Here is a 21,600-nt window from a genome sequence, read left to right on the forward strand (position 1 = left end):
AGAAAACTGTATTAGTTCCTAATAGTTATTAATGGAGGAATTCAGCTGCACCAAATTCTTCCCAATGTCAAGGACACAGTTGAGTATTCTGCTGAATCACAGCCTCTAAGAAGCATCATTTTTTAAATTGCATCAGCAGTAAGCAGGTGAAGGCAAATGTGTTCCCCCACACAGAAATTTGCCACTGTCATTCACTTCAGTTATAGATCTGATACTGGTCGAAGTATTGCATAGCATTATGATAAATGCTCCAAAATCTGGACCTCTGTACCTCCATCCACAACTGGATCTTGACTTCCTCATTGGGAGACCACACTTAGTACAGAATGGAATTAGCTGTTTCCACTTGGGAAAAAGTTTCTGGCTATCCATTCGACCTATGCCTCTTACTCATTTTATTTACTTCTATCAACTCAACTCTCGTCCTCTTTTGTTCCAAAGAGAAAAACCCTCGCTCACTCAACCTATCCTCATAGACAACCTCTCTAATCCAGGTATCATCCCTAAAACTTCCACGTCCTTCGTATAATGAGGTGACCAGAAGTGAACAGGATATTCTGTTCAGTGTGGTCTAACCAGGGTTTTATAAAGCTGCAACATTACTTTGCAGCTCTTGAACTCAATCCCTCGACTACTGAAGTCCAACTTAACATATACCTTAACAACTCTATCAACTTGCGTGGCAACTTAGAGGTATCTATGGATGTGATACCTAAGATCATTTTGTTCCTCCACAGCAGTAAGAATCCTGCCATTAACCCTGTCTTCTTCCTTCAAATTCGACCTTCCAAAGTGAATCACTTCACTCTTTTCCAGATTGAACTCCATCTGACCTTTTCATTAAGTATCATGCATTGTTTCAAGCTACTGACTTTTGCTAAAATTTCTGTTGTCTTGAACACTGATTGTATTGACTGAGAAGAAACTGTAAGAGGGATCATTTTGGAAGAACCTATACAGAATTTGGAAGAAACTATGCAGATTAAAAGCACAGAGAAGGTTCATCATCATCATCATCATCATCATCAGGTAAACACGAGAAAGTCTGCAGATGCTGACGAAGGGTCCCAGCCCGAACGGTTGACTGTACTTCTTCCTATAGATGCTGCCTGGCCTGCTGAGTTCACCAGCATTTTTTGTGTGTGTTGCTATCATCATCAGGTGCCATGCCCAGTTTGAGCTTTGACTGCCATGGCCCACACACTCCTGTTTTAGGTCAAGTGGATCAATTCATTAATATTCATTTCCAATTCTCTGGCTGCTGTCTCCATCATCATTTGTCTTTGTCTTCCTCTTGCTTTCTTCCCTTCAATCTTTCCCATAATTACCGTGCATTCTAACTCCTCTCTCCTAATCACATGTCCAATGAAGTTACGTTGCCTTTTCATGATCTCATACATTATTTCTCTTTTTGTGTTTGCTCTATTCATGACAACCTCGTTAGATATTCGTTTCATCCATGATATTCTTTGCATCCTCCTCAAAAACCACATTGCTGCTGCTTCAATTCATTCACCAGGCTGATTTCTTGGATAAAGGGTTTGAGCAGATTGTGCCCATAATGAATCAAAGTTGAGATGAATGAGAGAGATGAACTTATTGAAACATGAAAGAATCTGAGGAAGATTCATACGATAGATCCTTGAAGTACCAGGCAGAGATCAGAATAAAAGGTCATCCATTTCAGTTGAAATGACAAAGAAGTCCTTCTCTTAGATGGCCTTGAACCTCAAGCCAGTAAAGATAGCACTGGTGAGACACTGAGACGTATTACAAGCAGCAAACAAAACTACTAACTATTCTATTAATTACAATTTTTCTGGACTACATTCACTGCCATCCACACAGCCTGTAATTTCCCACTGGGAGTTGTGCTTTTGAACCGTTGACACAATCTCACATTTTTGTGTTATCCTGGAGGATTCAGTGAATGGGACTCTCGAAAGTGCAGTTATGGCCATGGCAGCCACTGCTGGACAGGACTTGGGTCCAAATGAAACGATGGGGCACAGGACCGAGAGCGAAATAAAAACGAAGTTTGGCCGATTTAGACACCAAAGCAGATTTTTAAAGTCAAGGCATCGAGGCCAAAGGCAGAGGATGAACTCCTCAAGGTTCACTCACTTCAGCACTGAAATAACTTTACAGCCGTGGCCTGCAACCATCGGCATTCACCTCAGCATGAATTGGCTCCATGGCTATGGTCTGCAACCACTGGACTCCAGGACCAGCTTCACTCAGCTCAGTGTTGAACTGGCACTGGACTCACTTTGGGTTCATATTCCGTGTTTATCTGTTTACTTTTTTAAATGTTTACACGATTTGTTCTCTTTTTTTTGCACACTAGGTATTTGACAGTCTTTGTTGTGCAGGATTTTTAATGGGTTCCATTGCGTTTGTTTTGTGGGTATCTGCAAAAAGATGAATCTCAAGGTTGTATACGTATACATACTTTGATAATAAATGTACTTTGAATTCTCTAACCTGAGAACTGTGGAGATAGTCATTGAGTATATTCAAGACAGAGATGGAGACACATTACACCTACATGGGAATCAGGAGAAGGGGCTGACCGGCCTACCTTGCCTTTTTTTAAAAAAAACCTTCTTACAGAATCATAATTTTTTTTGCTAATACAAAATAGACCACCTGCTTTCTATTGATAGAAAGTACCAGTACTGTAGAGCACACAGCGAGGTCCTCCCTTGGTCAGGGTTAACCATGGATGTTGTGGCCCAGCTGTCCATGTGATACGTAAGTCAGGACAGTATGATATGGAGAGCAAGCTGTTGCCCATGTAGCAGGCTCTCGCACTCCATGCAGCCGATGAACCCAAAGAAACGGCAGAGACTGATAGAGTTTGGCAGCAGCGGCATCACAGGGGTTGCCAGTCAGTGTTGAACTCAACATAGGACTGCCTTAGGGACTCCAGCTCCGGATTTTTCCCCTCGGGGTTTACTCCTGAAACTTACCCCATGAGTAAGCATAGCCACAAGGTAGAGAAGGTTTAAGATCAGAGTTCCTTCTCTTAGGTGAGCTGCCAACCACAGCTGAGGAGCCACATCTGCCCGAAGTGACGGGTTTTAAGGCGCCAGTAACCTGCCTTTGCCCCTTCTCCTGTCAGTAGGAACGGTTTCACCAGCTTAGTAGCTAAACCACACGCAAAGGCCAAGTGCCAGACTTGGTTATCAAGGGGCTATTTGAGACACACACTATTGGGAGCATTTAACAGGTCATGGGAACTTATTCCCACTACCACCCCCCAGCTATAACAATCTTAAGGAACCTTAAGCACATCGTGACTGCTAACAAATTCAACTTCTGGTTAACATCTATTCAGAGGACACAAACATAAATAACAGTGGAAGCCACGTTCTACAGGGCAGCAGGCAGTTTTCAAGGTTTCCATGGTAATACCTTTGAAATGCGAGAGCCTGATTTATTTAGGGCCTACTATTATTTAAAACAACACACAAACACAAGCAAAGCACTTAGACATAACAACAAATCTGTTCATCAAACTGATGAGTTTAGTGTCAGAAAGACAGCGTTAACAATTATTTAGACACGCAGCATAGAACAGGTCTTTCCGACCCTTCGAGCCACGCCAACCAGCAACACACCAATTTCATCCTAGCTTAATCACCAGATAATTTACCTTAAGACCATAAGATGACAAATCTTTCAGAGTTCTTCGAAAACCTGACAAGCAGGGTGGACAAAGGAGAGGCAGTGAATGTCATTTACTTGGATTTTCAGAAGGCATTGGATAAGGTGCCAGACATGAGGCTGCTTAACAAGATAAAATCCTACGGTGTTACAGGAAAGATACGGGCATGGATAGAGGAATAGCTGACAGGCAGGAGGCAGCGAGTGAGAATAAAAGAAGCTTTTTCTGGTTGGTTGTCAGTGACTAGTGGTGTTCCTCAGAAGTCCAAATAGGGACCACTACTTTCACACTGTTTGCCTTTGATTTGGATAATGGAATTCATGGCTTTGTAGCAAGTTTGCGGATGATACGAAGACAGGTGGAGGGGTAGGTAGTGCTGAGGAAGCAATGCGAATGCAGCAGGACTTAGACAAATTGAAAGAATGGGCAAAAAAGTGGCAGATGGAATACAGTGTTGGGAAAAGTATAATGCATTTTGGGAAAAGGAACAATAGTGCAGACTATTATCTAAATGGGGAGAAGGTTCAAACATCAGACGTGCAGAGGGACTTAGGAGTCCTCATGCAAGACTCCCAGAAGGTTAATCTACAGTTTGAGTCTATGGTAAAGAAGGTAAATGCAATGTTGGCATTTATTTCAACAGGAATAGAACATAAAAGGAAGGGGATAATGCTGAGCCTCTACAAGACACTAGTCAGGCTGCATTTTGAGTATTGTCAATAGTTTTGGGCCCCATATTAAAAAGAATGTGTTGTCATTGGAGAGAGTCCAGAGGAGGTTCACAAAGATGATTCCAGGAATAAAGGGGTTAACATATGAGGAACGTTTGGCAGCTTTGGATCTGTACTTACTGGAATTTAGAAAATGAGGTGGGATCTCATTGAAACATACTAAATGCTGAAAGTTGGGGTGGATGTGGAGAGGATGTTTCGTATGGTGAGGGTATCCAGAACTAGAGGGCATAGCCTCAAAATTGAGGTGACCTTTGAGAACAAAGATAAGGAGGAATTATTTTAGCCAGAGAGTAGTGAATCTGTGGAATGCGTCTGCCACAGACTGCGGTGGAGGCCAAGTCCATGGGTATATTTAAAGCGGAAGTTGATTGTTTCCTGATTGGTCAGGGCTTCAAAGGATACAGCATGAAGGCAGGTGTATGGGGTTGGGTGGGATCCAGGATCAGCCACGATGGAATGTTGGAGCAGACTCGGTGGGCTGAATGGCCTGATTCTGCTCCCATGTCTAATAGTATTGTATCGGAGCTGAATTAGGCCTTTTGGCCCATCGCATCTGCTCGCTATTTCATCACAGCTGACCTATTTTCCCTCTCAGCTCCAATCTCCTGTGTTCTTCCCATATCAAGAATTTATCAACCTCTGCCTTAATTATACATAAAGACTTGGCATCCACAGCTACCTGTGGCAATGAATTCCACAGACTCACCATTCTCTGGCTAAAGAAATTCCTCCTCATCTCCATTCTAAAAGGACACCCCTCGATTCTGAGGCTGTGTCCTCTGGCCTAAGATTCTCCCACCATAGGAAACATCCTCTCCACATCCATTCTATCAAGACCTTTCACAATTTGACAGATTTCAATAAGGTCACCCCTCTTTCTTCTGAACTCCAGTGAATACAGGCCCAGAGCCATCAAACATTCTTCATGTGACAAGCCATTCAATCCTCGAATAATTTTCATGAACCTCCTTTGAACCCTCTCCAGTTTCAGCACATCCTTTCTAAGATAAGGGGCCCAAACCTGCTGACAATACTTCAAGTGAGGCACCACCAGTGTTTTATAAAGTTTCAACATTACATCCTTGCTTTTACAATGACCAATTACCTACTGACAGGTACGTCATTGCCCAGCAACACTCCTCATATGATAAGCTATTCAATCTTGGAATCATTTTCGTGAACCTCCTTTGTAAACACATCTTTTCTTAGATAAAGGGCACAAAGCTGCGCAGGATACTCCAAATGACGCATCACCAGTGCCTTATAAAACCTGACCATGATATCCTTGCTTCTATATCAGGAGGGCCTTCCTGAAGATAAATCCAAGGAAGGTGACGGGCCCAGATGGCGTCCCGGTACGGGTTCTCCGGACCTGTGCAAGTGAGCTAGCTGGAGTGTTTGCTAACATCTTCAACTGCTCCTTGCTTCTGTCTAAGATCCCCTCGTGTTTTAAGAAGGCAACGATAATCCCGGTGCTGAAGAAGAGCAAGGTGGCATGCCTGAATGACTATCGACCTGTGGTTCTGACATCAATTGCTATGAAGTGCTTCGAGCGATTGGTTATGGCACACATCAACCACAGCCTACCGGTAAACCTCGACGCTTTGCAATTTGCCTACCGGAGCAACAGGTCAACGGCAGATACCATCTCTCTGGCCCTACATTCCTCCTTAGAACACCTGGAGAATAAAGACGCATACATAAAGCTCCTTTTCATTGACTACAGCTCTGCCTTTAATACCATCATTCCAAATAAACTGATTCCTAAGCTCCGGAACCTGGGCCTTAGCACTCAGATCCGCAGCTGGATCTTCAACTTCCTCACAGACAGGACTCAGGCTGTAAAAATAGGGGACAAGCTCTCCTCTACAATCACTCTGAGCACCGGTGCCCCACAAGGCTGTGTACTCAGCCCCCTGCTGTACTCACTGTACACCCATGATTGTGTAGCCAAGTTTCCATCGAACTCAATATATAAGTTTGCTGATGACATAACAATTGTAGGCCGTATCTCCGGTAATGATGAGTTTGAGTACAGAGAGGAAATTAAGAACCTGGTGGCATGGTGCAAAGACAATAACCTATCCCTCAACGTCAGCAAGACGAAGGGATTGGTTGTTGACTGCAGAAGGAGTAGCGGACAGCACAACCCAATTTACATTGGTGGTGTGCAAGTGGAACAGGTCAAAAGCTTTAAGTTCCTCGGGGTCAATATCACAAATGACCTGACTTGGTCCAACCAAGCAGAGTTCACTGCCAAAAAGGCCCACCAGCACCTTTACTTCCTGAGAAAACCAAAGAAATTTGGCCTGTCCCCTAAAACCCTCACTAATTTTTATAGATGCAGCGTAGAAAGCATTCTTCTCGGGTGCTTCACAACCTGGTATGGAAGTTGTCCTGTCCAAGACCGAAAGAAGCTGCAGAAGATCGTGAACACGGCGCAGCACATCACACAAACCAATCTTCTGTCCTTAGACTCACTTTACACCGCACGCTGTCGGAGCAGTGCTGCCAGGATAATAAAGGACACAACGCACCCAGCCAACACACTTTTCGTCCCTCTTCCCTCTGGGAGAAGGCTCAGGAGCTTAAAGATTCATACGACCAGATTTGGGATCAGCTTCTTTCCAACTGTGATAAGACTGCTGAACGGATCCTGACCCGGATCTGGGCCGTACCCTCCAAATATCCGGACCTGCCTCTCGGTTTTTTTGTACTACCTTACTTTCCATTTTTCTATTTTCTATTTATGACTTATAATTTAAATTTTTAATATTTACTAATTTTAACTATTTTTAATATTTAATATTTGTAATCCAGGGAGCGGGAAGCGCAGAATCAAATATCGCTATGATGTTTGTACGTTCTAGTATCAATTGTTTGGCGACAATAAAGTATAAAGTATAAATCTGGCCTCACCAATTGATCTGGCCTTGTACAATTTCAACATTACATCCCAACTCCTATACTCAATGCTCTGATTTATAAAGCCCAGCATACCAAAAGCTTTCTTCACACCCTGTCCACATGAGATTCCACCTTCAGCGAACTATGCACCATTATTCCTAGATCCCTCTGTTCTACTCCATTCTTCAGTGCCCTACCATTTACCATGTATGTACTATTTTGATTAGTCCTACCAAAGTGTAGCACCTCACATTTATCAGCATTAAACTCCATCTGCCATCTTTCAGCCCACTCTTCTAACTGGCCTAAATCTCTCTGCAAGCTTGTGAGCAAGGAACAAGCTGAGGTTTGACCAGCTTAAGTGCTGGTCCAAATTGGCCAGGTTGGGTATGGACCGAATTGAGTCAGCAAGTCTGGGCCTGAGTGCATATCAAAGTGGCAAGGCCCAGGTCTGAGAGCAAGGAACAGGCTGCTGGTTGGCCGATTTAAGCACCAGGCCAGATCGAAAAGGTCAGGGTGTCGGAGCCAGAGGTGAGGGATGGGCAAGTGTTCAGCTTGCTGCTCCGTGAGGTTTACTTGTCTCTGTGCTGATCTAGGCTGTGGCCTGCAACTGATTGGCTGTGACTGGCTTCCATGGCTGTGCACTCACTTAAGTGAACTTCATTTCTGAAGGTTATTTTTATTGTATACACAGTTTGTTTTTTCCTGCACATTGGATGTTTAATTGTCTTCTTTTTAAGATGGGTTCTACTGGGTTTCTTGGTTTTGTTTTTGTGGCTGCCTGTAAGGAGACAAATCTCAAGGTTGTATATGGTAGACATTGGTGGCATCTGGTAGTCTTGCGAGACCATGGATCTGCGCCTGGAAGGTCTTGCTTCAGTCTGTGTTAGAGCAGCGTCTGTTGTGGCTATAGAGGCCCACACGGGAGTGACAGTCTTATACCTTGTACTTTGATCTTTAAAGAATTGCAGTTTTTTTTAACTGATTTTTTTTCTTTAGACTCTACTACACAGAAAGCAGCCAAGGATGAAGAATTTGCAGATTCCAAGCAAAGGTTGAAAAGGTTCATTTTGTTGTTAAAGTATGCAGGTACAATACACTTTTGCTATTTGTCTCCTCCAAATAGCCATTAAATACAGAAAGACCATGGGTGCTGATGAAAGAAAAGACATCAACTGCACCCTCATTCCACCATTCCACCCCCCCCCCACTGGCATGAAAAAGGAAAGAAACAAAACTCCCAGACTCCAAAATTTCCCCCCAGCCAAAAAAAAGTGACAATAACTGTCCCTGACCCCTCACCCTCAGTAAAGGACAGCAATAATAAGAACACCATGGGAGCTGGATTCTTTCTCATCCTCTCATTGGTTTGGGTGTATCAGTGATGTTTGAGCAGATACCTTAGGAGAATAAAATGGAATTGAGACTGAGTTGTCCAAAACTGACCCAGGGCCATCAAGATAAACACCAGCATATCAAATGTTAAAGGATGACAACTATTCAAGGAATTCTTACCTTGAGTTGATCCAGTCTTGTTGACATCCCCTCAGGTACACTCTGTTGCCACACCTCCTCAAACTCTGATAGATTGAACTTTACGGCATTTTGTAACAGCATCAGCGCAACAGATTTGCAGACTTCATCCTCATTCAAGGCATAGAATACTTCCCCTGTCGAAAATCAAGTCGAGCACTTTGGTCAGTTAAAAATGTGAACGTAGAGAAGTACAGCACAGGAAGAGGCCCTTCAGCCCACAATGTTGTACCGAACCAATTAAATTAGTACTTAAATGGCCGACTAATCTAATCCCCTCAGTCCATATCCTTCCATTTCCCCCACGTTCATGGGCCTATCTAGCAGCCACTTGAACACCCCTATCAGATTTGCGTCCACCAGCATCCCAGGCAGCATGTTCCACCACCACTCTGTATTTTTAAAAACTTACCCTCGCGTCTTCTATGAACTTATCCCCCTCACCTTAAATACATGCCCTCTTGTATTAGACATTTCAACCTTGGAGACGAGATGCTGGTTGTCTACTCCATCTATGCCGCTCATCTTATAAACCTCTATCAGGTCTCCCCTCAGCCTCTTCCGCTCCAGAGAAATCAAAATCTTATAAACTTCTAGAGCAGCTGACACAAAATGCTGGAGGAACTCAGCAGATCAACCAGCGTTCATGGAAAGGAACAAATAGTCTACGCTTTGGACCATCACACCTGGCTTGTGCTTATAAATTCCTGTTGGATCTCCACTCACCCTCCACTACTCGAGAGAAAGTAAGCTTGTCTATGTACTCCTTATAGCATGTGCTCTCTGGGTGCCTTTTCTGCACCCTCTCTAAAACCACAACAGCTCTTTTATCGTGGGGCAACCAGAAGTGAATGCAGTAGTTCAGATGCAGCATAACCAGAGTTTTATAAAGCTGCAACATAACTTCCTGACCCTTGAGCTCAATTCTTCAAATAATAAAGGCAAGCATATTCTTTCTATCAAACAATAAAGGCAAGCATATTCATTCTATCAACCTGTGTCGCCACCTCAAGATCTTTCTGTTCATCAGCGCTGTTAAGGGTGTTAATAAGCAGAGGGATCTTGAGGTCCAAGTCCACAGTTCCCTGAAAGTGGCTACACATTTGACAGGTGCAACACCTCACATTTGGCTGTATTAAACTCCATTTGCTATTACTCCACCCATATCTGCAACTGACCTATATCCCACTGTATTCTTTGTCGGTCTTCTACACTATCCACAACACCACCAATTTTTGTATAATTTGCAAATTTACTAACCCACCCATCTACGTTTTTATCCTGGTCATTTATATACATCACAAACAGCAGAGCTCCCAGAACAGATCCCTGCAGACCCCTAGCGAGAATTAGCCCCATCTACCACTACCTTTTGTCTTCAAAGAGCAAGCCAATTCTGAATCCAAACTGCCAATTCACTGGGGATCTCATACATTTTAATCTTCTGGATGAGCTTCCCGTGGGGGACTCTGTCATATACCTTACTACAATCCACATTGGCAACATCCACATAGTCCAAAAGATTTCACGTAGTGAGAGACAAGATAATATATGATGATGGTTTAAAACAAGATGCAGGACAGAACTACTATCAGTTTTGATGGATCTATAGCACCCACTTAGTGTCAAATTACATCACGTTTTTAAAAAATAGTCCAACATCCAAGACCAAAATAAAAACCCACAGAAAGATTTCAGAATCAAAGAAGCCAAGATACCCAGATTAAGTGGAGAAGCTAGAACTGTTTCCTTTGAGCAAAAGTGATCAAGAGAAAATTTATAGTCATAGTCATCAGTGATCCTTATTAGTCTTTATTGATCCTGAGGGAAATTCGGTTTCGTTACAGTTGCACCAAGAATACAGTATAAATATAGCAGTATAAAACCATAAATAATTAAATAATAATATGTAAATTATGCCAGATGGAAATAAGTCCAGGACCAGCCTATTGGCTCAGGGTGTCTGACCCTCCAAAGGAGGAGTTGTAAAGTTTGATGGCCACAGGCAGGAATGACTTCCTACAACGCTCAGTGTTGCATCTCAGTGGAATGAGTCTCTGGCTGAATGTACTCCTGTGCCCAACCAGTACATTATGTAGTGGATGGGAGACCTTGTCCAAGATGGCATGCAACTTGGACAGCATCCTCTTTTCAGACACCACCGTCATAGAGTCCAGTTCCATCCCCACAACATCACTGGCCTTACGAATGAGTTTGTTGATTCTGTTGGTGTCTGCTACCGTCAGCCTGCTGCCCCAGCACACAACAGCAAACATGATAGCACTGGCCAATCCTTTATCAGAGGGATTTGTAATCACAAAGAGTCTACATGAGGTAAGAGAAAGTGAGGAGAACCATATGATGTACTGATTGGAAGAAGAGCTGGGGTAACACAAGAAAAATATTTTTCTTAAGCGGCCGGCAGGTCATAGAACATAGAACAGTACAACACAGTACAGGCCCTGCGGCCCACAAAGTTGTGCCAACCCTTTCTTTAATACTCCAAAGTCAATCTACCTCTTCTCTCCCACATACCCCTCCATTCTTTTTTCCATCAATGGGATTGAGTTTAAGAGCAGAGAGGTAAGGTTGCAGCTATCTAGGACCCTGGTCAGACCCCACTTGGAGTACTGTTCTCGGTTCTGGTCGCCTCACTACAGGAAGGACGTGGAAACCATAGAAAGGGTGCAGAGGAGACTTACAAGGATGTTGCCTGGATTGGGGAGCATGCCTTATGAGAATAGCTTGAGTGAACTCGGCCTTTTCTCCTTGGAGCGACGGAGGATGAGAGGTGACCTGATAGAGGTGTACAAGATAATGACAGGGATTGATCATGTGGATAGTCAGAGGCTTTTTCCCAGGTCTGAAATGGCTAGCACGAGAGGGCATAGTTTTAAGGTGCTTGGAAGCAGGTACAGAGGAGATACCAGGTGCAAGTTTTTTGTTGTTTTTTTTTAATTTTTATTTTATTTATTTATTTATTTATTTTACACAGAGAGTGGTGAGTGCGTGGAATGGGCTGCCAGCAGCAGCGGTGGAGGCGGAAACAATAGGGTCTTTTAAGAGACTCCTGGATAGGTACATGGAGCTTAGAAAAATAGAGGGCTATGGGTAAAGCCTAGATAGTTCTAAGGTAAGGACATGATTGACACAGCTTTGTGGGCCGAAGGGCCTGTATTGTGCTGTAGGTTTTCTATGTTTCAATGTGCTAAAGCTAAAAGTTCCACACATCCACCACTCTGTGTAAAAACCTACCCCTGACATGTCCGCTATGCTTTCCTCCCAACACCTTAGTTCTGCCTCCCTTGCATGAGCCATTTCCACCCTGAGAAAAAGTCTCAGGCTATTTACACAATCTATGCCTCTTATCATCTTGTACACCCCTATAAAGACACCTCTCATCATTCTCCTCTCCAAAGAGGAAAGTCCTAAACTTGCTCAACTTATCCTCATAAGACATGCTCTCTAATTCAGGCAGCATCCTGGTAAATCTCCTCTGCACCCTCTATAAAGCTTCCACATCCTTCCTATGATGAGGCAACCAAATTTGAATACATTTCAATTTCTATTCCAAGAGCTTTAAAGAACTGTAACATTACCTCAAGGCTCTTGAACTCAATCCTCCGACTAATGGAAGGCCAACAGACCCTATCCCTTCTTAACAGTCTATCAAATTGCAGAGCAATTTTGATGGGTCTAAGGACATGAACCCATTCCTCCACACTGTTAAGAATCATTATCTAGAGTCATGAAGTATATTTAATCGTAATTTTTAATGGGCAAGTATCAGGTTCTTGAGGGAAGAACAAATTAGTTGGCTCCCTGAAAGGAGCGGGGAAACCAGACCAAATTCATATTTTCTGGAACTGGTATGGACTGATAATCCAATGGGCCCCTGTCTGAGATGTAACAATGTCATGATGCAAAACAGTGCAGCTGTGAGCCATTGGCATCATGCTAGGTGCTATCACATTCTGCTTCATCACCTTCATTGCAAATGATCAACCTTAACAAGAAACACACCACAGAACTGGCAGACAAAAATTGTGCTCAGAATCTGTTAAAACTGCAACACCGAGCCATGAAGGTCAAACTATGAAGAAACCATAAGACATAGAAGAATTAGACTATTCAGCCCATCAAGTCCACTCCACCATTCTATCATTGCTGATTTATTATCTTTCTCATCCCCTTTCTCCTGCCTTCTCCCCATAACCTTTGGCAGCCTTACTAATCAAGAATCTATCAACCTTGATTTCAAATATATGCAATGACTCGGCCTCCACAGCAGACCGTGGCAGCAAATTCCACAGATTCACTACTGTCGGGCTAAAGAAAGTCCACCTTCTCTCTGTTCTAAAGAAACATTCCTGTATTCTGTGGCTGTGCCCCCTTGGTCCTAGACTCTTCCACTATTGGAAACATCTTTTCCACATCCACTCTATCTAGGCCTTTCATTATTTGGTAGGTTTCAATGAGATTCTCCCCCATCACCCACCCATCTCTTCTAAACTCCATTACAGGCCCACAGCCAACAGATGCTCCTCATACATTAACACTAATTCCCAGGATCATTGTCGTGAACCTCCTCCCAGTAACAGCACGTTCAATATGGGGCCCAGTTCTTCCAGTAGGATAGCGGCATGTGTGATTGCGGCAGCCTCTCAGGGCCCAGCCCTTTGTAAAACTTTGTTTTTTTTTGCAATTGCAAGATGATTCTACTTCAAGAACATCAGGTACTGCAGAGCTGATTGTTGATCGGAGTAGCTGACTGGTGTCAGTGGCGGAGCCAGCCGAGTTGTCATAGGGGCTGGTCGTGACGTTGGAGGAGCAATCAGGTGTTGTAGGGCCAACCGGGATGTTGGAGAAGAAGTCGGTTGAGATGTCGTAAGGGCTGGCCATGATGTTGGAGGAGGAGCCGGCTGAAGTGTTGTAGGGGCCGACCAGATGTTGGTGAAGGAGATAGTCGAGACGTCAAGGGGCCGGCCAGCATGTTGGAGAAGCAGCTAGTCGGGATATCAGAGGAGCTGGTTGGGGTATCGGGAAAGGAGCCATTCGGGATATTGGAGGAGCCTGTTGGGATATTGGAAAAGGGAGATGGTCAGGATATCGGAGGAGCCCGCCAATGTATTGGGGAGCCGACCTGACTGCAGACTATGTCACTGCCCCTACTCGGAAACATCATAGTTGGTACAGTGTAACCGTGGGATGCTGTCTCAAACATTTCACTGATGATCATGAGACTCTTTTGGACCGTGGTAATGTAAGTTGCTACAGGCCTGTTACCCTTGTCTGGTGGCAAGACAGACAACGTGGGAGCTGTGTAACCTCGGCTGTAGTGAGGACTAGGCCTCAAGCCTCGGGCTTGCCTGCTGCTGTAGACCAGGTGAGAGAGACAGAAACATTTACAGCGTGGTATTCGTGCTCGGTTGGAGCCTGGCCTCTCCTATCAGAGCTGCCCTCTTGTGTTCGAACCGTGGAATGAATGGCTGGATTGATCGTCGGATATCATCGCTCAGGATCTTGGACTTTATATATACACACACACACACATATATACATATATACATATATACATACATATATACATATACACACACACATATATACATATACACACACACATATTTTATATATATATATATATATATATATATATATATATATATAAAATACACATATACATACATATATCACTATTTTGAAGTTTGCTTGCTATCTTGAATGCTTTGTACCTTGGCCCCAGATACACTGTCTCATTCAGCTGTATCAATGTATGGTTTGAATAAATGAACTAGATTTGATTTGATATGAAAACTGCTCACAATACTCTGAGTGTGGTCTGATCAATGCCTCAACATTACGTCCCTCCCCTTGAATCCTAGTTCTTTTACAATGAATTCTAACATTGCACTTGACTTCTTCACCACTGACTCAACCTGCAATTTAACCTTTAGAAAATCCTGCACAAGTTGAATTCTGCTCCAAGTATCATCAGACAAATACAGCAAGGGATGTGGGAGTGAGGTACCCATGTAAGAATAGTGCCATCTAATAATTGGCCTATACTGAGTTAGCAAATTCCTTGCAGAACAACAGTCAGCATAAAAATGTCTTTCAGCAACCCTTGCAAATAAAAATGAAAGAATTAATCACATGTTCACTGATCATGTAATAATTTCAATTGACAAGGCAGAGCAATAGTCTAACATCATGCTCTCAGCGATCAAACAAAGTATTGATATTTCCACTGTTGCTTAGAGAATTATAGGGAGAAAATCAGAATTCAGATTCAGATTTATTTATCACATACAGTGAAATGCATCACCTGCATTAACAACCAACACACCCAAGGAAGTGCTGGGGGCAGCCCACAAGTGTTGCCACTCATTCTGACCCCAACACAGCATTCCCACAACGCTCAGCACAGCAACACAGAACACAACAAGCAACAAAACAACAACAGCAAAAGAAGCCCCGTTCCTCCCTCACATCCACCCATAGGACCAGCCATAAACACACACAAATTTCAATGTTAAAAGACAACATATTATTTTCTGAAGTTACACACACAAAATATATTAGTGAAGTTTAAGAGACTACTAGACAGATATATGGAGGAAATTAAGGAGGGGATTATATGGGAGGTAGGGTTTGAGGGTTGGCACAACATTGTGGGCTTGAAGGGCCTATACTGTGCTGTACTATTCTATGTTCTGTACAAAATGCTGGAGGAACTCAGGTCAGGGATCATCTATGGGAATGAATAAACTGTGGACATTTCAGCTGAGACCCTTTTCTTTTTAAAGATTATTTTCTATTTATTTTTGTAGAAAGGACCAAAGAAAGCAATGCCTTACCTTCATTTGTGTATGGTTTGCCATAACAATTCAGACAATGTTCTATCATTTCTCTGTTGGAGGAACAGGATAACCAGACAGTTTATAACAGTAAATATAAAATGGCTGTGGTTCAGCTTAACTTGAAAAACCCTTAAACAATCAATCCTTGGAAGTTTTTTTTTAAAAGAATGGGAAAAGGATGGAAAGTTTTTATATTTAAAATAGCTTCCAGTTAAATTAGAAAAATAACTACAGTTTGCAAATCAGATTTCTTTTTTATAAATGAAATAGTCAGCAGGTCAGACAATAAGGTGGCACAACAATGTAGTGGTCAGCACAACGCTTTACAGTGCAGGCGACCCAGTAACTAATGGAGGTAAGGGAGGAGGTGAATGGGCAGGTATAGCACTTCTTTTGCTAGCAGGGATAAGTGCCAGGAGGAAGGTTAGTAAGGACGGATGAATGGACAAGGGAATCGTAAAGAGTGGAAGAGAGAAATAATGTGTTTGGTAGTACAGTCTCATTGATAGAAATTAAATCACACTTTAAATGATACCCTCTGAACTACAGCATGCTGGAAAAGAATTATAATCTGTATTTGACTGTCAAGAGATCCTTAGGGTTATTTTTCTTTTACCAGAACAGACAGAAAATGCATACACTTACTGACCAACAATTAAATATTAATAAGAGTCTAGCTTAAATAAAACTATGGACTAATAAATTATTTTTCACTATGTTGATAAAAATAAGATTAAAAATTCACAGAATGAATTGAATGACAGCCTTCAAATTCAGAAACAGACATAAACAGAAGAAAAATCATTCCAAAACACAGGTAAGAACCATCCCCAATGGTTTGTTTGCACACAGTTCTTATCGCTCACCTTGGTTCAAGAAGTTCCAGTTCTTGAAGGCAAATACTGAGAGGAACCTTCGAGAAGGACCAAGATTCTGAATCAACCAACTGAGTCACGTGATTCAGAAGCTTCATTTCATAATCAAGTTCTAGAATTCTCCAGTACCCTAATTTGGAAAAAGGACAGCGATGTACAAAACACCTCCCAAAAACATATTCTTCATCTTGTTATTTTGGTTATGGATTTGTCATTTAAATTTTGACTTAGTAAAAACACGTGAAAAAACATCCCATAGAGCACAAGTTACTGGTTTTCATCTGCTGGCAATTTCTCAGACGAAATTTAATTCGCCGATTGAGCAAGTACAAAATGCTACAAACAACGGACAGATGTACACACACAAAAGTACTCATATCACTTTCAGCAAAGCTCAAGTAGTTAATGGAGAGCAACTTCACTGATTAAATCTTGCAATCTTACTTGTTTTTATATAACCAATTCTAATTATGATTTTAATTCTGGTCGATAAGCCAATAGCTGGTTCACGAGCCACCCTCTTCAACAGTGCACTCAGTCAGATTACCCACAGTTTCAGTGGAAGAACACTGGGGATTTATTTTTGCATTGAATGCGATTTACCCGAAGGGATTCTTGTTCGTTAAATATCACACACTGTGATTACAGAACTGAAGATTATCACTTCTGTCTGCTTTAACACTTATCGATGAACATACAGTATTACTGGGTAAAGTACCATAACATGATTGCAAAGTCTGGTTTAATATCATTTGATCTCAGAGATGTATTTTTCTCTGGGGTGTTTTGCTGCCTGGTTTGATATCCGAATCAGTCCCATCAAAAAGCCTGTAACTAGTTTGCAGGCAAATCCTACATTACCCGAGTAAGCATTCCTCAGATGCAAGTCCAGTCCAGATACATGGTCCCAGAATGCAAACTACGCAGCCAAGAAAGCTCATCAATGCCTCTACTTTCTGAAGAGGCTGAAGAGAGTTTCAGGATTAGATAAATGGACAAGAGCATCTAATCAAGATGAAAGGTGACTTGATAGAGGTGTATAACAGGGTAGGAGGCATAGACCGAGTGGATAAAAGAGATAATTCAATAACCCAGAGGTGTGGGATTCCTGTTTTGAAATGTTCTGCCTGAATGCACTGCTTGCTGCATTGTTGGGTTTCCACTGAAGAATGCTGACGTAAGTTGTTCAGGAAAAGTGATCAATCTGATCCACAAGCAAATTCTGCTTGAAAGTTGATTTTGAATTCAGAACAGAAAATGCTGGCTGAGTTGGGCATGCCTGTGGAGACTGAAACGCAACTAACATTTCAGATTCACCCACACAGTGCTGGAGGAACTGAGCAGGTCAGGCAACATCTATGGAGAGGAACAAACAGTGGTGTTAGATTCCAAGAGGGGGAATTTCTAGAGTGCCTATGAGATGGCTTTTCCACCAAACTCCTCAATAGCTGATAAATTAAAAGTTTACTGCCCAATTACATATGGTCAATGCCCTTGATCTTCAGGTTTTGATTTCTACACTGACTTTAATTGGTTGTTTTGATTAGAGATGTTATCAGACATCAGCTGGTATGTCTATAACAGGGAATTTCTTCACTGCTAGCAATTATCAATCCTCGTAAGGAGCCCAGTTGAGATAATTAATCACTTTTTGTTGACAGCATCATAACAACACCCTCAAAATGCTGGTGGAAATCAGCAGGCTCAGTCAATGTTTTGGGCTGAGACTGTTCATCAGAACTTCTGATGAAACATGGACTGTTCATTTCTCTCCATAGATACTGCCTGACCTGAGGAGTTTATCCTGTAGTGTGCATATATTCTGTATTTTCAGCATCCACACAATCTCTTGTGTTTAGTAGCATTTTTGCGCAGGGTTTTACAGTTCAATAGTTCAAGTTAATATCAGAAAATGTATACAGTATACAACCTGAAATTCTTACTCTTTGGCGACACCCACAAAACAGAAAAAAAATCCCCAAAGAATGAATGACAGAAAACGTGAGAATCCCAAAGCCATCCCCCGTCACATAAGCAGCAGCAAAAACATCAACCTTCCCCCCCCACTCGCATCAAACCACACCCCCCGCGCAAGCAATAACAAAGTCTCCAAAGAGACCATGATCCAGAATCCATCAAAAACTGCTGTCCATCCCAACATGAAAGAGATAGAGAGAGATAGAGAGAGATAGAGAGAGAGAGACTGAGACTGACTGACACTGGTGAGGACCCAAGTTATCCACAAGGCCCCACCCCAAAGGTGCACATAATGAAACATCAGGCCGCAGGGAAAGTCTGAGATCGAGAACCCACTACCCATGGAGAACTGTACTTTTAAGTCAGAATTACAGCAGGGAAGCTGGAAAATGGCCACCTTGGTAAAAAGTTCACTACAATGCATCAAGTTCCTATTCTTCCAACTCACCCTCAATCCTGCAGGCACGTAACAGCTGCAATTGCTGCATTAGCTCCTGCTCACTAGCTTGAATTCTTTCAAGTAACTCTGCCGTTGTATACTGCAAGACAAAGAATCAGTAATACCAATCAAAGTACTGATACTTCATATTTTAGATTTATTTAATGTTGGACGGGATAACATTGCCCTCAGACTAGTAGGACATGTAGAATCCAAGTACTACATGGTCATCACAGCTAGCAGTTAGCACAACGCTATAACAGCTCAGGGGTCGGAGTGCAGAGTTCAATTCCAACGCCCTCTGTAAGGGGCTGTAAGTCCTCCCCGTGGAATGCGTGGGTTTTGTCCATGTCCCCCAATTTCCTCCCACAGTCCAAAGGCCTATCAGTTAATTAGTCACAGGACAACTTACAATGGGCAGAGTTAAATCGGGGGCTCCTGGGCGGTGCAGCCTGAGGGGCTTGTTCCGTGCAGTGTCTCTAAATAGATAAAACAGTGCTGATATAATCCAAAAACCAACCTGCAGATTACTTTCATTCTCCAGTACGTGAAGGAATACAAGAGGCATAGATAGAGTAGACCACCAGTCCTTTCCCCAGGGCAGAAATGGCTCATACAGGGGGGTGTGGAAGTCGCAGGAAGGTAAGGGTGAACATAATGTCCAGGCAAGGATAGATCTGAGGGGAGATCTGATGGCAGTTGAAACATTAAGAGAGGCATCAACAGAATATACAAACGGTACCTTTTTCCCAGGGTTGAAATGTCTAATACCAGAGAGCATGAATTTAAGGGAGAGGGAATAGCTCCACAGGCAATGTGAGGGGGCAGATGCTTTTTTTTGACACACAGTGTGGTGGGTGCCTGGAATGTGCCACTTGGGGTGATGGTAGAGGCAGATGCATTAGGGACTTTTAAGAGACATCTACGTGAATGTGAGGAAAATGAAAGGATATGAACATTAACATGAGGAAATCTGCAGATGCTGGAAATTCAAGCAACACACATAAAATGCTGGTGGAACGCAGCAGGCCAGGCAGCATCTATAGGAAGAGGTACAGTCGACGTTTCGGGCCAAGACCCGAAACGTCGACTGTACCTCTTCCTATAGGTGCTGCCTGGCCTGCTGCGTTCCACCAGCATTTTGGGTATGAAAATTATATAGGCAAAGGGGATTAGTTTAGTTAGCCATTTGATTACTAATTTAACTGGTTTGGCAAAACATTGAGGGCCAAAGGGCCTGTTCCTGGGCTCTATTAAGAGGGAAAAGGTGAACTATGAAAGGAAGCTAGCAAATAATATCAAAAAGCTTTTTCAAGCATATAAAGAGTAAAAGACAGGTGAGAGTAGATATAGGACCCATAGAGAATGATGCTGGAGAAATTGTAATGGGAGATAAGGAGATGGCGGAGGAACTGAACGAGTATTTTGCATCAGTCTTCACTGAGGAAGACATCAGCAGTATACTGGACACTCAAGGGTGGCAGGGAAGAGAAGTGTGCGCAGTCACAATTACGACAGAGAAAGTATTCAGGAAGCTGAATAGCCTAAAGGTAGATAGATCTCCCGGACCAGATGGCATGCACCCGCGTGTTCTGAAGGAAGTAGCTGTGGAGATTGCAGAGGCATTAGCAATGATCAAAAGTCAATAGATTTTGGCATGGTTCCAGAGGACTGGAAGATTGCAAATGTCACTCCGCCATTTAAGAAGGGGGTAAGGAAGCAAAAAGGAAATTATAGACCTGTTAGCTTGACGTCGGTGGTTGGGAATTTGTTGGAGTCGATTGTCAAGGATGAGGTTACGGAGAACCTGGAGGCATATGACAAGATAGGCAGAACTCAGCATAGTTTCCTTAAAGGAAAATCCTGCCTGACAAACCTATTGCAATTTTTTGAGGAAATTACCAGTAGGCTGGACAAGGGAGATGCAGTGGATGTTGTGTTTTTGGATTTTCAGAAGGCCTTTGACAAGGTGCCACACATGAGGCTGCTAAACAAGAGCCCATGGAATTACAGGAAAGTTACATACGTGGATAGAGCGTTGGCTAATTGGCAGGAAACAGAGAGTGGGAATAAAGGGATCCTACTCTGGTTGGCTGCCGGTTACCAGTGATGTTCCACAGGGGTCCATGTTGGGGCCGGTTCATTTTACATTGCACATCAACGATTTGGATTATGGAATAGATGGCTCTGTGGCTAAGTTTGCTGATGATACAAAGATAGGTGGAGGGGCCGGTAGTGCTGAGGAAACTATTATCTTTTGTATTTGGACTATTTGATGCCTTTTGCGCATTTGGCTGTTTGTCCGTCCTGTTGGGTGCTGTCTTTCATTAATTCTATTATCTTTTTCTGGAATTACTGTGAATGCCCACAAGAACTGAATCTCAGGCTTGTATATTTGATAATAAATTTACTTTGAACCCTTGACTTTGTTATACAAGAGAAAGGAATTGAGTCCCAGTAGTTGATCAGTCCTAAATCCTAGACAACACATGCAAAATGCTGGAGGAACTCAGCAAGTCAGGCATCATCTATGGGAACACTTTGGGCTGAGACCCTTCTTCAGGACGGAGAAGGAAGGGGAGAAGTGAGGGTAAGCAGGTGG

The 21,600-nt window shown here is 42.8% G+C and overlaps 1 protein-coding gene across 1 annotated transcript in view; it reads right to left on the reverse strand.

The window, feature by feature from the left end:
* dscc1 (DNA replication and sister chromatid cohesion 1) overlaps nucleotides 1-21,600 on the reverse strand; it is a 79,720-nt gene that overhangs the window by 13,344 nt on the left and 44,776 nt on the right. The window contains exons 4-7 of the mRNA XM_072282373.1: nucleotides 19,008-19,098; nucleotides 16,574-16,712; nucleotides 15,705-15,757; nucleotides 8,827-8,981 (exon numbers count right to left, since the gene is read on the reverse strand). Of these exons, the coding sequence (XP_072138474.1) occupies nucleotides 8,827-8,981; nucleotides 15,705-15,757; nucleotides 16,574-16,712; nucleotides 19,008-19,098 (438 nt within the window). The remainder of the gene's footprint in view (nucleotides 1-8,826; nucleotides 8,982-15,704; nucleotides 15,758-16,573; nucleotides 16,713-19,007; nucleotides 19,099-21,600) is intronic.

This window comes from Mobula birostris, chromosome 1, assembly GCF_030028105.1.
Source record: "Mobula birostris isolate sMobBir1 chromosome 1, sMobBir1.hap1, whole genome shotgun sequence".
Lineage (NCBI taxonomy): Eukaryota > Metazoa > Chordata > Chondrichthyes > Myliobatiformes > Myliobatidae > Mobula > Mobula birostris.